We start from the raw sequence: 19,618 nt of genomic DNA, 5'->3' as shown, positions 1-19,618 counted from the left end.
TCCATTATCTACACGGGGGCCCAGCTGTCATCGGACATTTACGTTCACACCTACGGGAAATTTAGAGTCACCATTTGACCTAACGAGAAGCCGGAGTAACCCAAGGGAACCCAAGCATGCACAGGGAGAACATGGAAAATCCACACAGTGGGGGGAGTTGAACCAGGAACCTCCTTGCTGTGCGGCATCAGCACTAACCACATCCCCAGACTCTGCTGATGATACTGTTATTATTTTATATGTATTACCTTTTTATTTTACTTATTTACTAATTTAGGATTATACATGGCACATTCACCAAGCAAATAGCAATAATAGCAAATTATTTTCTGAATTAAAGTCTAAAGTGTTTAAGCTGACACATTTTGAATTTCAGTGAAGGCCTTTTAATTTAAGGGGGCCTAAATGTTTGCCTAATTGATTTTCTTGCTTAATGAGCACGTCTTATTTTCAACAAATCCAAGGCGGTGTGAATGTGTGAGGAACATGATGTCCATTGTCGTGGTTTGTGTAGGTCATTCCAGATGTGTTTGTATTTGCCTCTGTGAAGGTTTATTCTCTGGTGGGCCCACTGCCCAACAAACCTGTAGTATTGCTAAAAATGTAAGGGTGTTAATCTCATGTCTGAATTTGCTCTCTGCTATTAATTTCAAATCTAGAAGTATTTGTTCACTTCCTGCAGGAGTTTCCTCATCCATCAACACAGAGCTTCAGCTCATCAACACACCAGCACCACACCCCCCTGTTGGGCTGGGCGATCACAACCGGTCTGTTCGCATTGAGATGTGGGGAAGATAACATCCTCCTATCAAGTTAGAGCAGTCAGGAAAAGTGAATCTAACTTCAAAATAATTGTGCAAGAAGTATTAGTATGGAGGAAACATGTTCATTTATCCCCCTACTGGGGATTTTGTTGCTTTTCCAGCAAGCCTAGACACTCAAGGAACTACAGTTTTTTTTGTCACTTCTGATTTGCCTAATTTTAAAACATACAAAAAATGTTTATACAAATTCTTATAGAGGATGAACATACAACAGCAAAATACACAGGAACAAGTTAATTCAAACATAAATAAAGACTAGGGTGGATTATATATATATATATATATATATATATATAAAAAGAAAATCAATAAAAATCAAACTTTCCAAAAGTGTACATCAGGCAAATGTAAGCAGACAACAAGCTGGAGCAAGGACAAACAGGGCCAGAAATCAAAACAACAAGAATTTCGACAAGTCAGCACTAATCTTTCTAGCAATCCTGCTAGATTTCATTGATTTAAAAAAAACAACAACAAAAAACAAACTTTTTTTTACAATCAAGGTGGATGCAGCCTGGATGTTCCAGACTTTTATTTTGAAATGTCTTAAAGCGGACGCGCTGATTCCACACAGGTGCATCAAACTTGGAGATAATCACCTCCGTTAGCGCTGTCATTCGCACACAGACGCAGTGAGACGCTTCGATGCCAAAGAAACGTTATCACAGACTCAACCGAGGGGTGGAAAAAAGAAATCCTGCTTTGAATCATTTTTAAACCAATTGTTGTCGCCATGAGAGAAGATACAACTGAGGTAAGAGTCGAGCTGTTCACTAGTTTTTTTTAGTGAAGCATCGATTTAAAAGTTGTCAAACATTTCCATGAGTTGATTTAATGATAAGCTTACACCTGTAAATCTGTGATTTTAATATTAAATTATTTTTAATTAGGAGAACGAGGCGGGGTCGGACGAGAATGGAGAAGATGTAGCAGGTCTGGACTCTGGATCCGGTGAAAGACGCTCTGTAAGTAACTTTGTTTCTTTACATGAATACTTCTCTCTTGGACAGAGTTGTTGTTGTGTGTGATGGTGCTTTGATTTTGGAGGTTTGATTGAGAGACATGCCAGTAAACGACACAAACAGCAACATGCATCTTCCATGTTTCTCATTTTATCCTCAAGCAGCAAGTAAACAACTTCATCAGTTCACAACATGTGGGACTAATATGTCGCTGCACTCTGCTGGTTCATAGTTAGTTGACATTTACGGTTTAAAAACATTTAAGGGAACATAAAATGTAAATGTTGTAATGAAATAGTGCATGGATGTAATTTTCTGCAGTAGGAAAATTCACATTTAAAAATCAAAATCTTTAAAAGTCATCAAACTTTCTTGAATTCAACTTTTATTGTAGATCAGATGTGTGTGTTTTTTTTGTTTTTTTTGTAGATAAAATCAAGTGTATTATCTGGAGGAAAACAGACCGTGTAGCCAAGCCCTGAGGATCACGGTGTCACCTGTTTTGAAAGTTGTTTTTTTTGCACTGTCATCTCTGTGACTGATGGCTCTGTTTGTTAAAGTGTACAGAGCAGAAGGAATCTGCACTTGGCAAAGCATCAGAACAGAAATGGAACAACTTCTTTCCAGTGATCAGATTAGTGTTTCCATCAAGCCTAGAGCAAGAGTCTTTAAATACAAACAGAGGGAGTTAAAGAGTTAACGAAATATAACCAATATCTCAAATATATATATGACTTCTGGAAAGGTGATGTTGAACCTGGTAATGATCAAAGACGAAGTAGTTCAGACTGCAGCATTAGACAGCAATTAACTAGTTAATGCCTAATTAAGCTGTTACATCATTATGTAAGAGTGCTTGAGAAGTGGAATCAAAGCGCGTCTTCATCTGTGTGTATTTTTAATTCAGTTTTTGATGATTTCATTCCTGATCTACGGTGGCTGGGAAGTGCAAAAACAAAATCAAAGTGTGAAACACTTTTACAAAATGTGAGACAAATTTACATTTTGAAAATATTTTTCTGAAACAAAGTTACAAAACCAAAACACTTTTACAGAGGACAAAACTAATGCACATTTTATAAATAAAATTTCCAAGCAGTGAAACCCTTTTATCTGTCCCCCAAACAAATTTACAAACAACAGAATCTTGACGGAAAGGGAGTGTATTCCAGATATGCACTTCTGGGGTCATTTCCTGCATTCTGGTACGTTCTCTTTCTGTCAAGCTTATGTCGTTTGTGAAAATGATTTTCAAAATGTAAGTTTTAAAGCGCTTGTGAAAGTGTTTCACACATTGTCATTTTGTTTTGCACTTCCCAGCCACCGTAATAATGGCATATGAATCTTGTGGTATTAATCAAAGTTCTTAATTGGAAATAAAAGCTTGAAAAGTTAGATTTCTGTTCGACATGTTTTCTGGTCAGTGATTGTTTTTTTGGCTTGAATGGGAAATTTAGCGAGCAAAGAAGTAGTTAAACTAGTTTACCGCAGAGCACACACACTCCATTGTTTAAGAGGAATCTGTAACCAAACAAACTTTCAGCTTGGTAAACTTAAACTTAAAAAAAAGTGCACAGTTGATGTTTTTGGGTCTTTTCTTCAGAGTCTTGTGACGCTACAGCACATGCTAAAGAAGGTTTCCCAGAGCCCTTTTCAAAACCAATACACGGTGAGTAACGTTCCTTCTGCTTTTATTACTTAATTACCAATTTCCACTGGGAATGCAAAATTGGAAGACAAAACTGATTCCCTATGATTTGTTTCTTTTTATACTCAGACTCTTGTTTCGTCAAACTCTGAATCCAGTGGATTGCCTGTGAACGAGTCTGTCAACAAACAGGTTAGTAACCACGCACAGAGAGAAGAGCAGGCTGAGTGCCTCATCAAGTCACACTTCACCTGTGGTACACCAACTGCATTGTATGGACACTCCCAGTTATTGTCTTTACAAAGGCAAGAGCCAAAAAAAACAACAACTTCAAGGTTGTTGGACAACCAGCAGCCAGTTTAGACTTTGTTGTTGTATCGTATGAACAGCAAGTGTTGTCGATTTTCTGTTTATGTTGTCGTTCATCTGTAACGTCACAGACAACCACAAGCTGCACTTTGGACAGGTGATATTCAACATGGACAGAGGATACACAAAATGTCATGCAGTGCAATCCAGAGAAATGTCTGCTGTGATTTATCTGAAATGCCTCGAGTGTTTTTTAAAAACATGAATGTGTCAGTGTTGTTGAATGAGTGTTACATACCAGTAACATAATGGGACAGAGGTCTCTTCGTGTTTTAAACATCATAAACGTTTCTCCTCAGGACGGTTTGAAGGCAGAGGATACAAATATTTCTCCTGCTGCAGCACAGGTACGATCCACTCCCTTTCTCTGGTTTTGTACTTGGACATACAATGTGGTTGTTAGCATGAGATCTCTTCATAGTGTAGGCGTGTTTATCTTTGGCAGTCTAAATATATTTTTGCAGTAATGAATCAAGAGCCTTCATCTACCACTTATAGCTGCTAACTTTTTACAAGAGATTAGCTTAGAGTTTTTCTAAAAAAATCTTTGATCTCTAAGATGCACTTATACTATTTGTAGGTCAATAGTTTTTTTTAAAAATTAGACAGTTTTTGGAGATGCATTTTGTCTCCAGGGGGGAAAATTTTAAAGCCTTTATGTGTGATTTTTCACACTTAAATGTGATAGAAATCAAGTATATCCTCTGAAAATAACTCTGAGTAATGACTGTCTACAATGGGTGTAACACCTGAGTCCACTTACATGTAGGTCCTCGAGTCTGTTATCAGTGCCAGCATATCTGAAGCTGTTTTCCCACATGTGTTCCTGAAAATATCGAGTCTACCCCTGAAAGCTTCCAGACTTTCTTATTCTCCTGTGTCCTTCATAGTGGGAAGTTTTACCTGTCGGACAGGACGGGGGGGGCAGAGGGGTCTCAGGAGTCTCAGGAGGCAAGACCAGATGAAAGAGTCCTACACTGTAACACTTAGGGGCTGTCAGGTTGAGTTCCAGTTATAGTCAGGGGGAAAGAATCAGCAGTTTGAGTTCATGAATGTAGCTCACACTGAAAAGTTCTGGGTTTTGTGCATGTGTAAAAACATGATCATTTTTAAAATGTTCAAAGTCCAAAAAGGATAATCTCAGTCTTCATCTTCCTTCTTGTTTCAATTTCAGAATGGAGTCGACAGAGGTTTGGTAAAAAATAACCCTTTCTATTCCTATTTTTTGGTGAGTATAAAGTTTTTTGATTCTTAAGCACGATTACTTTCATTTTCAGAAAACATGTTCCTAATGAACCTGTGTTTTTTTTAAATTTTTTATCAGGAATCGGGCAGCAAAGGACATTTAAAGGAAGATGCGGGGAGAAAAACTTCAGAGGAACTCAACCTTGATGGCATCATTGTCCCACCTCCTGAATTCCAGAGTACACCTCTGGATCTTCCAACTGGAATGAAAACTGGGGGAAATGGAGCTCATTTTTCAGAACCTCCAGATGCCATTACCCCAAGCCAAGTAAAAGGGCTCTTCCAGACGTCAACATCTGCCCAACACACGCCTACCAATGGCCATTTTTATGATGTAACCCTGAGCTCGCCAGGCTTATTGAAGTCGACGTCTACTGAAACCCCAAACCTCTCCAAACCCTTACAGTCCCGTGCTGGAGACAATAGTGTCTTTGACGACCCGTTTAGATCTCCTTTGAATCTGTCTGAGTCTCCTCAGCCTATGGTGGCAAACCCTTTTCACACAGCCACAACCAATGAAGTGGACAAAGAGCATGATTTTAAAAGGTCTTCCAAGGAAATCGGCGATATATTTTCACCAGCATCCACATCTGCGGTCGACCCATTCCCGAGCCCAATTACAAGGACTTTATTCCAAGCCGCTTCCAGTCCGGATGACCCCTTTGGTTCTACTCCCTCAAAACAATTTGACCCTTTCCAAGATGTTTCTATTGGCACTCCGGACATCTTCCAACCACTTCCATCAAAGACTAACGGAAACGTTGGTTGGCCAGAAACAGAGGCGGATATATCGTCACCAGATCTCTTCAAAGCAGCGCCATTAGAATCCACCCAGGCCTTGTCTTCCGACAGGCTACAGGACATTGTCTTGACGACTCCCGGGGGTACTAAACATGACATCCTTCAGCCATCTCCCTTCAGTCGGGCCAGGAATCTGTCCATGACACCCAGCCAATCCCAAACTCAGATGAACCATGTATGTCACTCGTACTTTTTGATATTTGAACGAATATTTAAAAGCCAAATGCACATTGTTGTCTAAGACATATTCTGATTTACATGTCATGCACATTTTTTTTAATAACAAATCCAGGTTCGAACCTTCAAGCGTCCACCAAAGCCGCTTCCTCGAAGTAAACTACAGAAGACTGAAAAGCCACTCGGGCCAGAAAAGCCACCCATGCCAGAAAAGCCACCGAAACCAGAAAGACCACCCTTACCAGCCAACCTGGTATGCTCAGAACAGAGTTTAGCCAGATACTGTCGGCTTGTTTTACTCACTCATTCCCTTGCTACAGTAAATGCAGTAATTCACTTTATTCATTTGGATTGTGTGTTTAGACTAAACCGGATCCACCTGTGCCAAAAACATCACCAAAACTGTCCTTCAAAGGGCTCCCAAAACCGGTCATTCCACGCAGACCCAAAACACCGGTAGGCATTCTGATGAACTCTGACCTCATTCTAATTACCACAGGCTACATACAGTATGTGCTATGCTTGGGAAGTCTGTGTAGGTTTTTTAGTCATCCAGGTCATGGAAATTCCAGAGTATGTTTGGGATGTTTATGTTTAAGATAGAAAATATTTTTTTTTTAAGTTTTTATATTTCAATTTTTTATATTTATATCTTTCTTATTTCTTATATTTCTTTTTTTTTTTTTTTTTTTTACAGGAAAGTAAACCAACAGACCCTGAAAACTATGTTGTCTACGAAGACGTCCTGCTAACTGGACAGGTGGGTTTTTCAAAATGTGAAAATGGATGTGTCACAGTTATTAAGCAATTTACAAGACAATACAGAAACATCATTATAGATTTGAAGCCCTAAGGCTATGGTAGTGACAAACAGGGTGGATGGTTGAAAACAGAAGTATTGGTAGTGCTACAAAATGTGAGGTATAGCTTTACAATAATGATATGGGAAAAAAAAGGCAATGAGGTCATGTAAGAGTGTGAATCACAAACCAGTGTGATGGCATTCTGCAGACTGGATTTTGAGAAAAGGTGGATGCAGATTGACCAGAAAGAGATTCCAAATATGGAGCTGAGTCATTCTCAGGGGGAGCATTACCTCTCTAAATTAATGAAATATGTTGGAGTAAAACTGTCTATACAAATGTTTGCTTTTACTGAAATAGGAAAGGTGTGTTGAAGACTGGCCCGAAGACAGCCCAGAGCTCAGCCCCAACTTCAAACCAGTAAAACAAACCTTTTCCTATTTAACCTCATTCTCCTAACCACATTTGTCCTTAAATATGTTGTCATCATGTCAAACAGCAATGTTCTCTTCAAAACCCACATTCTTTCCGAAGTCTAATTTTCTGTTCTTTTTTCATTCAGTCGGGAACATTGAGACTACGACGAGAGTCCTACAAGGTTAAGACCCCTGTTTTTAAAAATATATATATTTAGCTTTGTTTGTTATGAAGCACAAAGACGATGCTAATAAAGGCTAACCTCTTTCTTAGATGAAGGGGAACTCTGATGGCGGAAGTGGGGAAGATCAAGACGGCCTCGGCAGTCAGGTCAAGGTACCACATTTTTATTTAACCAGGAAAAAGTGTCATTGAGATTAAAAAAATCTCTTTTACAAGAGCGTCCTGGCCAAGACAGGCAGCAGCACAATTACAGGGTTTCAAATCATCAGAATCTGTCTTAAGTCATCAGCAACAAAGCGATCAAAAAGGGCAATACGAGTTAGCTCAAACATCTACAGTCAGATGTTTCTGCCTCCAGATCATTAAGACGACCTTTAAAGACATTCAAGGAAACCAGCTCCCGAAGATTTCAAGTATCTTGCAACTGATTCCAAGAAGAGGGAGCAGCATACTTGAACGCCCCTTTTTCCTAATTCAGTACGGGCTTTATTAGAAGGAGTAAGTCCTGTGAGCGAAGATGGTAACTTCCATTACTTTTGGAAGCATGTAGCTCTGTGGGTAGGATGGAAGCAGACCGAGCATGACCTTCAAAACCCGGCAGAGTTTGTGATTATTTCGGTATGTTTTCAGTCTGTACTTGAAAACACGTTTTCTTTCTTACAGAAAAAGGAACCAAAACTCAGAATGTCACTCCTCTCCAGAAGAGGGTCGAAGGTAAACGAAGCAAAAAGAAAGTCCATCGGTGCTGCCTTGATTGTGTTCAGGTGTTTGTCTTCATGAGCTGTCCTGATTCTCTTTTGTAGGAGAAGTTTTCTGATGATACAAAAGAAGGGAAGAGCAGGACACTACCCACATCACGTCGACCTTCAAAGGTAAGGCGATAAATATCAAATCTACGAGCGTGTGTCTGTGATTAAAGCTGTAAGAGAACAGTATTAAATGTGAGTCCTTTTTGTTTGTCAGGATTATTATTCAGAATGGAACTTGTCACCTGGAGAAAATGAAGATGGGGAACAGAACGAGACGGACTACAGAGTATGTCAGCTTTTAAAAATATATATTCTGTTAATGAACAGCGACTCTAAAACCAGTGTTGTTTAATAAGCTTCTTTTTTTAAAACAGAAGAAACCACTGAAGACCAAAGTCAGTCAGCTGCTTAGACGAGCATCCACTAACTCCTCTGTGCTAAATGGACATTTACATCAAGAAACCAAGGTGAGATTGTCTGAAGCAATTTTTTTGTTTTTTACTCTGAATCTGCCCTTGAATCTGTTGTTAACCAGCCATCCTACAGTGCATCTAAGAACAATGTTGTCATTTTGATGACTTTATTTATCTCATTCTACAACAGGATGGTGAGAAGAAAAGTGTCGGCAAGAAAAACTCTATAATACGCCGATGGTCAGAGGTAATGTACCAGCAGCTTCCCGACCCTTACTAATATTTTCCCTTACTATAAGTCCTTAACCTCCTGCAGACCGGGTGCAACAGGATGAGGAGTTTTTCAAAAAGCTTTACTTTTTCAAACAGCATTTCAAGCTGCAAAAACTTTCTTTACTGTAGAAAATTGCACAGGAATAAGAACTCATGATGCATTATTTTCTGTCCTATTTTCATCATTTTTTCTTTCCCACAGTATTTCTCATTCAAGTACTCAAAGATCGATTTGAGTGGTACTAAACGGTTCATAGACTGTTTTTTTGATTCAGTGTGTCGTTGTCAACAGGGGACTGCTTTGGATGGCAGCACTGGTGAGGAGGATGGAGGAGAAGCCCATCATGGAGAGGTTGTAATACTTTGAATAATGATAGATAGTAATGATGCTGGAATGTTTAATGGACACAAGCAGAACTTTTTCTCTCTCTCCGTCTCTGTCTCTCTCTCTCTCTTTCTCTCTCTCGTCTGAAACTAGATGAGTGTTGAATTTAAGTGTTGGTTGTTTTTTTTTTTTTAAATGCTTTGAGCGATTAAAAGAAGTTTGAAAAATCTCTCTCTCTCTCTGCAGAAGAAAACAAAGAAGATGAAGATCAAGTTTGTTCCACAAAGGGGATACACGATCACTTTAGAAAAGGTATCAGGCTTTAACGCTTTACCATCTGCTGTCATGGATTCTTGTTTACTTGTTTAATGACGTTTTTCATGTTGACACTTTCTCCAGAATGACGGACTAAAGGGAGCACACGGATACACACCTCGTAAGAGCTCAAAGGTAGGACTCTGTACTTTTGGAGTATGTTGGTGTTTGAACAGTCTGTGCAGGCTTGGTTCATATTGAACAGTTCAACATTTATCTTCAGGATAAATCTCAGGATGAGGTTTTGGGCGCGTGTGGCTACACACCCCGAAAAACGTCCCAGGTAAGGCTCTCCTTCAGTTCAGTTCCCTTAACTTCACCTCGTATGACAATGACTCATTGAAAAGCTCTAGTCACCTCTTACTATTTTTATTTTTAATTGTATTTATTTATTTATTTAACTTTAAAGGCACTTTTCTATTGTATAGCAAATTACCAATATGTTTGCAGAAGTTGTTAGTCAATCAAGGTAATGTAGGTATGAAGGAATGGGTGTGTGTATACATGTTTGGATATGGACGTGTAGTTGTTTGGTAAAATGGCATGTTAGGATTTCATGAGAAAATGGACAAGTGTAACTGAAAAGTAAAAAAGTAAATAAAAAAAAAAAAAGAAGGGAGAATTATCTGAATGTTCTCTGGGAAATATCTGTTTCATGTGGATGACTTGATGTGCCCAGAAAAAGTCAGCAAACACGCGCTCATCATCTTGTTTAGGAGGCAGCAGTGGCTCAGTCTGTAGGGACTTGGGTCGGGAACCAGAGAGTTGTCAGTTGAAGTCCCGGTGTGGACCAAATGATGGAAGTTGTTCTGGAAGCTGGAGAGATGCAAACTGCTTTTCATTCACCATTTCTTGGTTTTCCACATCTAAGGTGTGATTTTACTCCTCATGTATTTTAGGATGATGCTTTTGAATATGAAGAGGAGCTGAAACGCCAGAGTCTTCAGTCAACTAGCAAGGTACTGTTATTGGATTGATACATAAATGTGTGTTATGTTTGCATGATGTGTTCTGACATGACTAAAACCTATGAGTACATATTTTTCCATACTTTAGATGTTTCTAAACCAGGAGTCATGATTTTCACTGAGAGTATTTGAATTTGTTTCCCAGGCTGATTTAATGGACGATGAAGACTTCCAGAGGGCGCTCCACATGTCTGCTGGATTGAACGGAGATGTAGACCCATACGGAATGGAAGATGTTAAACCTGTACGTTTCTGTTGTAATCATTTTTTTTGTTTGTTTTATTGACGGCTATGTGGTCTGTCATCACGTAATGTTGTTTATTTTGCCTTCATCAACAGAAGAAACCGACAAAGATGAAAATGCTGCACGTGGGTCGTCGAAGCTCCAAAGTAAATTACTTCTTTTTTTTTTTTTTTTTTAATGAAATGATCGGATGTGAGAGACCAAAATAAACGACTCTGGCCAATCAAGGCTTCAAATAAATGTGAATTAAAGAAAATGAAATGTTTTCTTTAACAAGGAGGACATGCTGGACGACCCTTATCTTCAGAAGAAGAAGAGCAGCTTCTCCGCAGAAGAGTTAGACGATGAAGATCTAAAGGGGATGGATAAACCGGTATGTGATGAAAGTATTTTTTTAACAATCAGTAACAAGCTTACAGAAGCAGCTGCTGTGTGTATAAGGGAAGTGTCACCCTGTGACTCAACACAAAGACCAAAGAAAGCACAGATCATTCTGATGGAGAAGATTAGCAACAAAACAAAGTTATCATAGGTGCTTTTGTGAAAGGTCTCATTTCACGCTCCCTTAAAGTCTTTAAATGTGATTTTTCACACTTAAATGTAGAAATCAAGTATATCCTCTGAAAATAACTCTGTGAGTCATGACTGTCTACAATGGGTGTAACACCCAAGTCCCACTGTCTGTGATGTTTTCAGAGTTTTCAGAGTCCTATCTTCAGTTTGTTTACATCGCCCGGACAGCCGGCTGACTCCTCCCCTCGTGTATAAAAGTTGTTTAATTGAGGGACTAGAGAAAAGAAGAATAACATACTGTACTCACTGCTTAACTGTGTTTCTAGATCACGCTCATTTCAGGTAAATTTACATGCAGTGTGAAGATACCAGCAGAATAAAGATCGCTAGCATTAGCATGCTAAGACAACGATGCAGCGCAAGTTGTTTTGGTTTCATGCTGGATCAAAAAATCGCATAGTAAGCCTTTAATGGAAGAGCAAAATGCTCAACACCGGACTGTTTTAATGATACTGAGAATCCAACTAGATGTCTTTTCTTTTTTCATTCTCTGTCAGAAAAAGTCCAAACACAAAGCCCCGGATCCCCCACCTCGCAAGCCGAAGACGAGCAACGGCCAGAGTGAACCCATTGGATTCAGCCACCACATGCCTCAACAAGCAGCATGTGTAAGCTCACTTCATTCTTTTAAATCTGTTTCTGTTGGTTTGATGAATTACTAATATCCAGTTTATATCTTGCAGGATGTCTTTGCTGAGGATTTTGATCAAACAGGAAAAGAATTCATGAGTCCAGAAGAGATGTACGGCAGCGACCTGGATGAAGCGGACGTCTGCAAACCGGTATCACTGTCACTCATCTTCTCACATTTTGCTGCTTTACTTTGAGGGTTTCTCATCCATCCATTGTTCTCGTTCACAGAAGAAGTCGTCCAAACTGAAACTTCTCAAGAAATCCAAGGCCAAGGTGAAAAACCATGTTCTCAAACTCATCGCTAATCCCACGAAGAAAGAAAGATTTTAGCTTTTCTTGCCACCACGTCTTTACAAAAAAAAAAGTCAACGCTTTCACTTTCCTTTTTTCTATTTCTTCGTCTTGACAGAACAAAGCAATGGATTCAGAGTCGGATGATCCAACAGGAGCTACATCTGGAGGCTTCATGTCAGAGGCCGCCGAGGTGAGTTTGCACTGTTTTAAAAAAAGAGTCACTGTGAGGCTTAATTGGCTAAAACCTTGCATTAAACATAATAATAATAATACTTTATTTCTATACAAGTAACAAAGTGCTTTACAACAGAAAATAAAAGCAGAGAGACAATTAAAGCAACAGGCAGAGCCTAAACAAGCAGACAACAAAATCAGACTAATAAAATAAAAATAAGAACAATTAGCGAAATCACAAAGTAAAAGCGTCTTTATAAATGTAAGAACAAGGGGAATCTGCAAGTCTGATCTCTGGCAGGCTGTTCCAAAGTCTGGGGGCTCTAACAGCAAAGGCCATGTCCCCCTTTAGTTTTAAGCCTGGACTTTGGAACAGCCAGTAGGGCCCTGCCAGAGGATCTCAGACTGCGTATTGGTTCACAAGGGGTTAAAAGCTCAGAAACATGTTGTGCTTGGGTTTTGTCGTGATTGGCCTCAAAGAATAAACAACTCTTAAAAAGTGACCTAGATTCCACGTATTATCTGACTCCACCTTTAATTTGTTTACATAAACTTATTGTGCAACTGGAACTCACAATGAAGCAACGCATTGTTTTAAATTGGTCAACATGACTGCTGACGTTGATGAGAGAAACTTTTTTGGTCTGAAATGTTCCGGTGAGTCAGACCTGACGAGCCTAATGGGAACAACACAACATGGATCAGATTTAGAGTAAAAATGCATCTTGTGTTTTTATTGTGCCTGTTCAGCAGTAATATCTTTATTTATTTAGATAATGTTGAGCTTACTTTGAAGCATCTGTTATTTCGATTGTACATTAGCATTAGCATAGCCTTGGTGTTAAAGCCAATGGGCGAATGTTCAATTGTCGTTTACAAAACAACTAGCATCATCATTCATACAAGATGTACTCTGTTGACTTCATCTTCCCACTGAGAAGTTATTTTTAAAACCTTGTTGTTTTCCACTTCTTTGTTCCTGACACATTCCTTCAGCGTGTGACTGAGCCAGTTCAGCAACATTGCAAACATGCTAGCATAAGCATCAACTTGTTTAAAAAAAAAAAAAATCTTTATATATACAAAGGTCTTGGCTAAATTAAGCCCGGTTGTTGATGACTCATCTTTTAATCTTTGAAGTATGCAGCAACGAGCTATTGACATATTTATCGTGTTGTTACTGTCCCCTCTGTTTCAGGCGGAGTGGTTAGCCGCTCAGATGGATGAGCGAGCTGCAGAAGGTCTGGAGGACGACGACGAGGAAGGGGTCAGTTTGTTTTAAAACTGGGACTTAAAATACAAACACTTTTTTCTTTTTAAAGATTTTTTTGGGGGATTTTTGACTTGTATTGGATAGGAGAGTGGGTAGAGTAGGAAACCAGGGAGAGAAAGGTGGTGGGTGACATGCGGGAAAGAAGCTACAGACCGGTCTTGACCCGGGTTACCCTCTTCTCCATACATGGGACCCGACCTAAACGCTAGTCCATCTGCGCCCCAAACACAAGCATTTTTTCCATCCACTTCTGTATCTTTCTAAACCTGGTAGTTTAGTGCTCATGTGTGTCTTCTGATCTGTTTTGTCACAGGACACTGACAGTTTGATGGAGTGGTGGAACACTGTGGAAAGTGAGTCTCAAACCAGAGCAAAGAAATGAACAAATAAATCCCATGTTCTACGTTTATTTAACACCTGTTACCTGACTGTTGTTTCAGAATGGGATGAGGTGCCGTCAGATGATGAGGACAAAGTCCTACAGGAGGATGAAGCCAGGTATTTCTCTTCATTTGAATTTGACAGAACTAAAAGTGTACTTACTTAACCGAGCTGATGGTTAAAAAAGTATGATAGAGGATTTATTTCACCAGTAATAATGGTGCTGAAACAAAATGAATGGTTCAATGCGTAGAGCTGAAAGAGCTACCGCTAAGTGTTTTAGTGGATCGGACAAACTATATGCTGTTATTTACAGTGTTAATCTTCACACCATTTTCTAATTTAGTCATACTCATAGTCTCCTGACGAACATGTCCTTTATATTTAGTCAGATATTAGTCATTTCTTATTGATTTAATTTAGTCAATTACTCACTTACTAAAATTGCACATCATTTTAGTTAAATAAAATAGAAGTTATTTTAATCAACAAAATCAGACGCAAGCTTTTATTTTGATGATCAGAAGCTTCACAGACCTGCAGGTTCCAGGCTGCACATTGTTGCACTCACCACACACCTTTGATGAAGTCTGCTGTGGTTTACAGTAATTTTTAGAAGAGCTGAGGGGGTACGTGATAATCGTCACTTGTGATGTAGTTTTCGTTTCGTCACATTTTCGTCAGTTAGACGATGTAGTAATATTATTTATCAAATCGTCAAATAGCGGAGTTTCGTCTCGTCATCGTCATAGTTGACTAATTTAAAAAGACCTTCGTCAACGAATGTTTTCGTCATTTATATCGTTGACGAGATTAACACTTGTTATTTAAGGATCATACAACTTAAAACACTTCAATTCAGACCCTCAGAGATCCTAGAAAGACATTAAAAAAATGTAATCCCAGAGCTATAAATATGATGTTGTTGTGAACTGCACCATAGATCAATTATCTTTCAAAACTGTCATCACAGCTTTGCAGCCAAATTGATTCTGTAACATCTGAATCGATACATGTATTTGTAAGGAGCTCATGATGACATATTGCCATATGGATTTTTTGAGCACAGCCCTAGTGTCCAACACAGAGACAGAAGGGAGCTTTGTGTCGGTTAACTGCATCATTGAAAATCCTTTTGATTTTATTCAGCTATGTAATGATACGCTACCATCTCACCTTAAGATCATAACTGAAGCACAGTCACATAAAGAAATTGAATATTACGGTAATCTTTGTGTTGTAGAGTTGATGGAATATTTTGTGATTTTTGTAAATATCAGATATTTTTCTTGATTGATTGATTTAAAAAGCTTTCCCTTCCCAAATGATTCTCAGGTCATTCAGCATCTTGGCAGACAAAGTCAACTGCGGCATCCGCGTCTACAACAAGGTCTTCACCGAGCGAGCCGAGGTCCTGTGGCAGTCCATCATTACGCTCCACGCCATCGCGGACAACATCAGCACCTTCCATCACAAGGCGAAGATCGCTGGCATCACCGGGGGCACCACCACAGCTGTCGGGGGTGTAACGGCCATTGCCGGTTTGGCACTGGCCCCCTTCACTTTCGGGGCCTCTCTCATAGTAACCGCTGTTGGTGTTGGCGTGGCAACAGCTGGTGGAATCGCTTCGGCCTCTGCGGCAATATCGGATAATGTCAACAACATGCACGACCGCAAGAAGGTAAGCCCGGATGTGTTCATGAATGAAATGTCTCCCATCCAATGTGCAGTCACTGGAAATATCTCATATTAGATACACGGGGGAATTCATACATTCATAAATCTGATGCAGGGTTATAAGTTTATTTATTTTGTTCTTTCAGTGAGGAAAGTAGAATCACTGAGACACTCTTTTGACCCCTTTAGGTTTTTTGATTTTGCAATTTCATAGCTTTGCTGAAATGAAAAGTCATCAAATCTGGGGTTTAATCAAATCACAAACCACAAAGGATTTCTGAGTATTTCTGTTGAATTTCCACAACTCTGATATTGACCAAATACATGATGCAGATCGGGTTAAGGTCTCTGATTGGGAAGCCTTTTGAAAGTTCATCAACTCTAAACTATTAAGCCCAAGATTAGTCAAATGTATTCAGAACTCGTTGATGGATTATTGGCAATATTGTAAGAACAATCAGAATTGTTATGGTGGTTATTCTAACACTTTAACCCTCATGCATCATTATGGACATTTTTGTCCATTTGGGCAAATGTTTCCTCTTCATCTGGCCATCATTTTGTCTGTGTTAGTGCATATGGCACACATTTTTGTAAGAAAGTCTCTGTCTTGACACATTTTGGGATGCAAATTATTATTTTTTTAATAGATCAATAGAACACTGAGAAACATTTTTGCTATAAAAATAGAACAGATTGAATTTTTTTTGTACTTCTTTTTGCATAAATCTCTTAAACATCTCCAGCCCTGCTCAAAACTAATCAAACTATCAAATATTGAATAGTTATCAGGAATTTAACCCTTTAAATGCCAGTTTGATTACATGATTCTGGTATTTAAAGGGTTAAATTCCTGATACTTATTCAATATTTGATAGACAATTTCGCCCTCCAGTGTCCAAACAGGGAACTACATTTTAAATCTGATGCTACACAAAAACTATCAATGCATCAAAGTCAGTATTTTAGATAATCTTTGACATATCCAAGATTGATTTAAAAAAAATCCCCTAGTATCAAATATTTTTTATATGGAAAATAACTAATTTTTGTGTTTTTTTTCATAAATAACAACAGTGACATCAAGTAATCAAACTGGCATTTAAAGGGTTAAATTCCTGATAGTGATTGAATGTTTGGTAGTTTTGAGCAGGGCTGAAGTTGTTTAAGAGATGTATGCGGAAAAAAGTAGAAAAAAATATCAATCTGTTCTATTTTTATAGCAGTTTTATGGAAGTGGACATTTTTTGTCCTTAGTGACTTAAGAGGGTAGTAAATGAAACTGATGCCTGAGGGTTAAGTGTTGACACACAAAAAGTTCAAAATGGCCGACATTGACACAATTAACCAGGGTTGACTTCCTGACATGCTTATCAAAGATTCTGTTGTGTCCCTTCAACTCCCCAAGGTGGAGATGGTACTGGAGGAGTACGAGGCTCACCTGCTGGACATCGGGAAGATCGTCCACTTTGTGAACCAGGGCTTGTACAAACTGCGCGGTCATCCTTTCCTCAGGTCGGGCACCCAGCACTACTCCAAGGACTGGGAGGTCCGCCAGGCGGTTCAGATGATCAGCTTAGTGGACGCGCCCATCTTGCGAGCGACCGAGGTCACGGATGAGGCACTGGCCGCGGTTCAAGGACTCTTTGTGGGCATGGACAAGTACTTTGTCAAGGACTCAAGAGAGCTGAAGAAAGGATGCAAGAAAGAGGTGGTGTCTCAGATAAAGGAGGTGGCGGCCATGCTCAATGATGGAATAGTGGAGCTCAACGCAATCAGAGAGGAGCTACAGGAGGCTACTGGGTACGTGTGAGCCACATTGTGACTCCACTTTGACTTACAAAGACCGTTAGCCCCCTCTACTGGCTAAAGAAGGGAAATGTTTGTTGCCTGCTGTTAAAAACTTTCCTAAAATCAGTCTGCTAAAACAGACTCAAGGTGTGATTAGACATTTTATTTATTTAAAAATCAGTAAATTGCAAAAACTAAAATCACAACCAAATAATTCATCTCTGGTGACTTAAGATTTGCACTTTGTTGTAAGATGTTTACGAAACACACACAGGTTGGTCCAAATACCAGGGACAGTGACACCTCTAATTGAGCACTTTAGACACTATTGTATGAGTGAAGAGGTTCAACATAAGGTGAATCTAAATGTTGCTCTGTGTCGAGAGACGGTTCGGTTTAGACATTTGAACTGTGTGTAAGCACCATCACCGTCCACTACAGTGTATTTAAGCTCTATAACACCGAGTTGACAAAGAAGTAAACTCAGAAAATAACTATTTTTGAACAGCTATTCAATCTTAACTTAAAGTATATTTAATTTGATCTCTATATTTGAGGAGAGTGTAATCAGTGTATGTTTTATATTTCAAATGTTAATGAGAATATAAAAAGAGGAAACTGCAGACAACAAAGTGGCATAGGGAGTGTAAAGGTGTTGAAGTTGCAATATTGAGTTTAGCCACATGCAGGACTCAGCTTGTGAAAAGTAACCTTCATGTCCTTTAGACGTTTATCCTGTGTTCAATATTGACAAACTAAAACTTTGCTCAAAACAAGATTTCCAGACACCTCCATTTAATGGCACATGTTCTCTTGCTGAATTGGGGGTACTGGTTGGCTGGTGGGTCAGCTACACAACCTTCTTCTATCACAACTATTTTATTTGTGTATCTTTTTGTTGTATTTAAGTGCTTTAAGCCACACGTCACCGGTACCTAAAAGGCCTCTGAGAAAACACTTTGTTCACTTTTTTAAAGGTAGTGCAGCATCATTATTAGACGAGTACAATATAATGTTTAAATAAAAACTTGATACACTTCTGGTTTTTACCTTGTGTCATCCATGTAAATGTGCAGAAGGTGTTAAGGTGTGCCTATAGCTTCATGGTTTGAACCTGTGTGTGTCCCTGTAATATTCTGTTATCACACTCAAACTTAATTATTAATGTCTTCAGATGTTGTAAATAGACTGCTATTATTACATGTCATAATTGAGAAATGTTTAGGGAAAAGTTGTTCTTCTATATATCATCCATTCATCCATTATCGAAGTGGCTTATCCAGTTTGGGGATCTTGGGGGGGCTGTAGCCAATCGGGGCTGTCACCCTGGACTGGTCACCTGTCAATCACAGGACCTCTTTTTTTTTTTTGTCTTGTCAATGATCCACACAATCAGTGTATCTTTCTGCATTATACTAACCTGAAAAGAATGTTAAAAATGAAATGTTCTCTTTAAGTATATTCAGATATCGTGATTTAAAATGTATCTGTGAATAAAAACTTTATTTTAAATGAATCTGAGCAAAAAGATGACTGAAGAGTTATTCTGAAGGAACTTTGATGAAACAAAAAACGCTTTACTAAAACTGAAAACCTTCAATCTGAATTCTTTTGGTCATTTCAGTTTGTCCATCCAAACTACATAAAGCTTAATTTAGCTGAGGTTTGACTAAAGTTTAAAAAGTTTTCAATAATAATTCCAAATAATGTATTCACTTGCTTGTAGTACACGTTATTTTTATATTGCTATTATTAAAAAGTTAATCTATAGACAATTCTTGAAGAAATTAATTAAAGGTTTAGACAAAACAGAAGCCTTTTTTTTATTTTATTTCGAGATTAAACTCATAAATTTACGACTTTAATCTCGTAAATTTACGACTTTATTCTCGTAAATTTACGACTCTATTCGCGTAAATTTACAACTTTAATCTTGTAAATTTACACCTTTAATCTCGTAAATTTACGACTTTATTCTCGTAAATTTACGACTCTATTCGCGTAAATTTACAACTTTAATCTTGTAAATTTATGACTTTATTATCGTAAATTTACAATTTTAATCTCATAAATTTACGACTCTATTCGCGTAAATTTACAATTTTA

General features: G+C 38.6%; 1 protein-coding gene across 1 annotated transcript; it reads left to right on the top strand.

Annotated features, from left to right (window-relative positions):
- The first annotated feature begins 1,419 nt into the window (after positions 1-1,419).
- si:cabz01007807.1 (uncharacterized) lies at positions 1,420-19,028 on the top strand. The gene is made up of 35 exons (XM_020648843.3): positions 1,420-1,578; positions 1,715-1,789; positions 3,390-3,455; positions 3,564-3,626; positions 4,103-4,150; positions 4,978-5,031; positions 5,128-6,024; positions 6,142-6,279; positions 6,390-6,482; positions 6,724-6,786; positions 7,190-7,249; positions 7,392-7,427; positions 7,520-7,582; positions 8,093-8,143; positions 8,233-8,301; positions 8,393-8,464; positions 8,553-8,645; positions 8,782-8,838; positions 9,157-9,216; positions 9,436-9,501; positions 9,589-9,639; positions 9,728-9,787; positions 10,404-10,463; positions 10,618-10,716; positions 10,812-10,862; positions 10,994-11,089; positions 11,787-11,897; positions 11,973-12,071; positions 12,151-12,195; positions 12,332-12,406; positions 13,589-13,657; positions 13,977-14,016; positions 14,104-14,161; positions 15,380-15,725; positions 17,130-19,028. The coding sequence occupies exons 1-35, from the start codon at positions 1,558-1,560 to the stop codon at positions 17,532-17,534; spliced, it is 3,810 nt and encodes a 1,269-aa protein (XP_020504499.2). The 5' UTR covers positions 1,420-1,557; the 3' UTR covers positions 17,535-19,028.
- Positions 19,029-19,618: the final 590 nt, after the last annotated feature.

The sequence above is a fragment of the Labrus bergylta genome, chromosome 22 (genome assembly GCF_963930695.1).
Source record: "Labrus bergylta chromosome 22, fLabBer1.1, whole genome shotgun sequence".
Classification (NCBI taxonomy): Eukaryota; Metazoa; Chordata; class Actinopteri; order Labriformes; family Labridae; genus Labrus; species Labrus bergylta.
Note: the sequence above shows the minus strand (reverse complement) of the source record. Positions and strands in the feature narration are given on the sequence as shown.

What these genes read in the sequence shown, in the direction of transcription:
- si:cabz01007807.1 (XM_020648843.3), top strand. Translation starts at nt 1,558, where the DNA reads ATGAGAGAAGATACAACTGAG. An exon ending in GTCTTCAGTCAACTAGCAAG is followed by an intron (nt 10,464 to 10,617) that starts GTACTGTTATTG and finishes TTTGTTTCCCAG; the next exon opens with GCTGATTTAATGGACGATGA. An exon ending in TCATGTCAGAGGCCGCCGAG is followed by an intron (nt 12,407 to 13,588) that starts GTGAGTTTGCAC and finishes CCTCTGTTTCAG; the next exon opens with GCGGAGTGGTTAGCCGCTCA.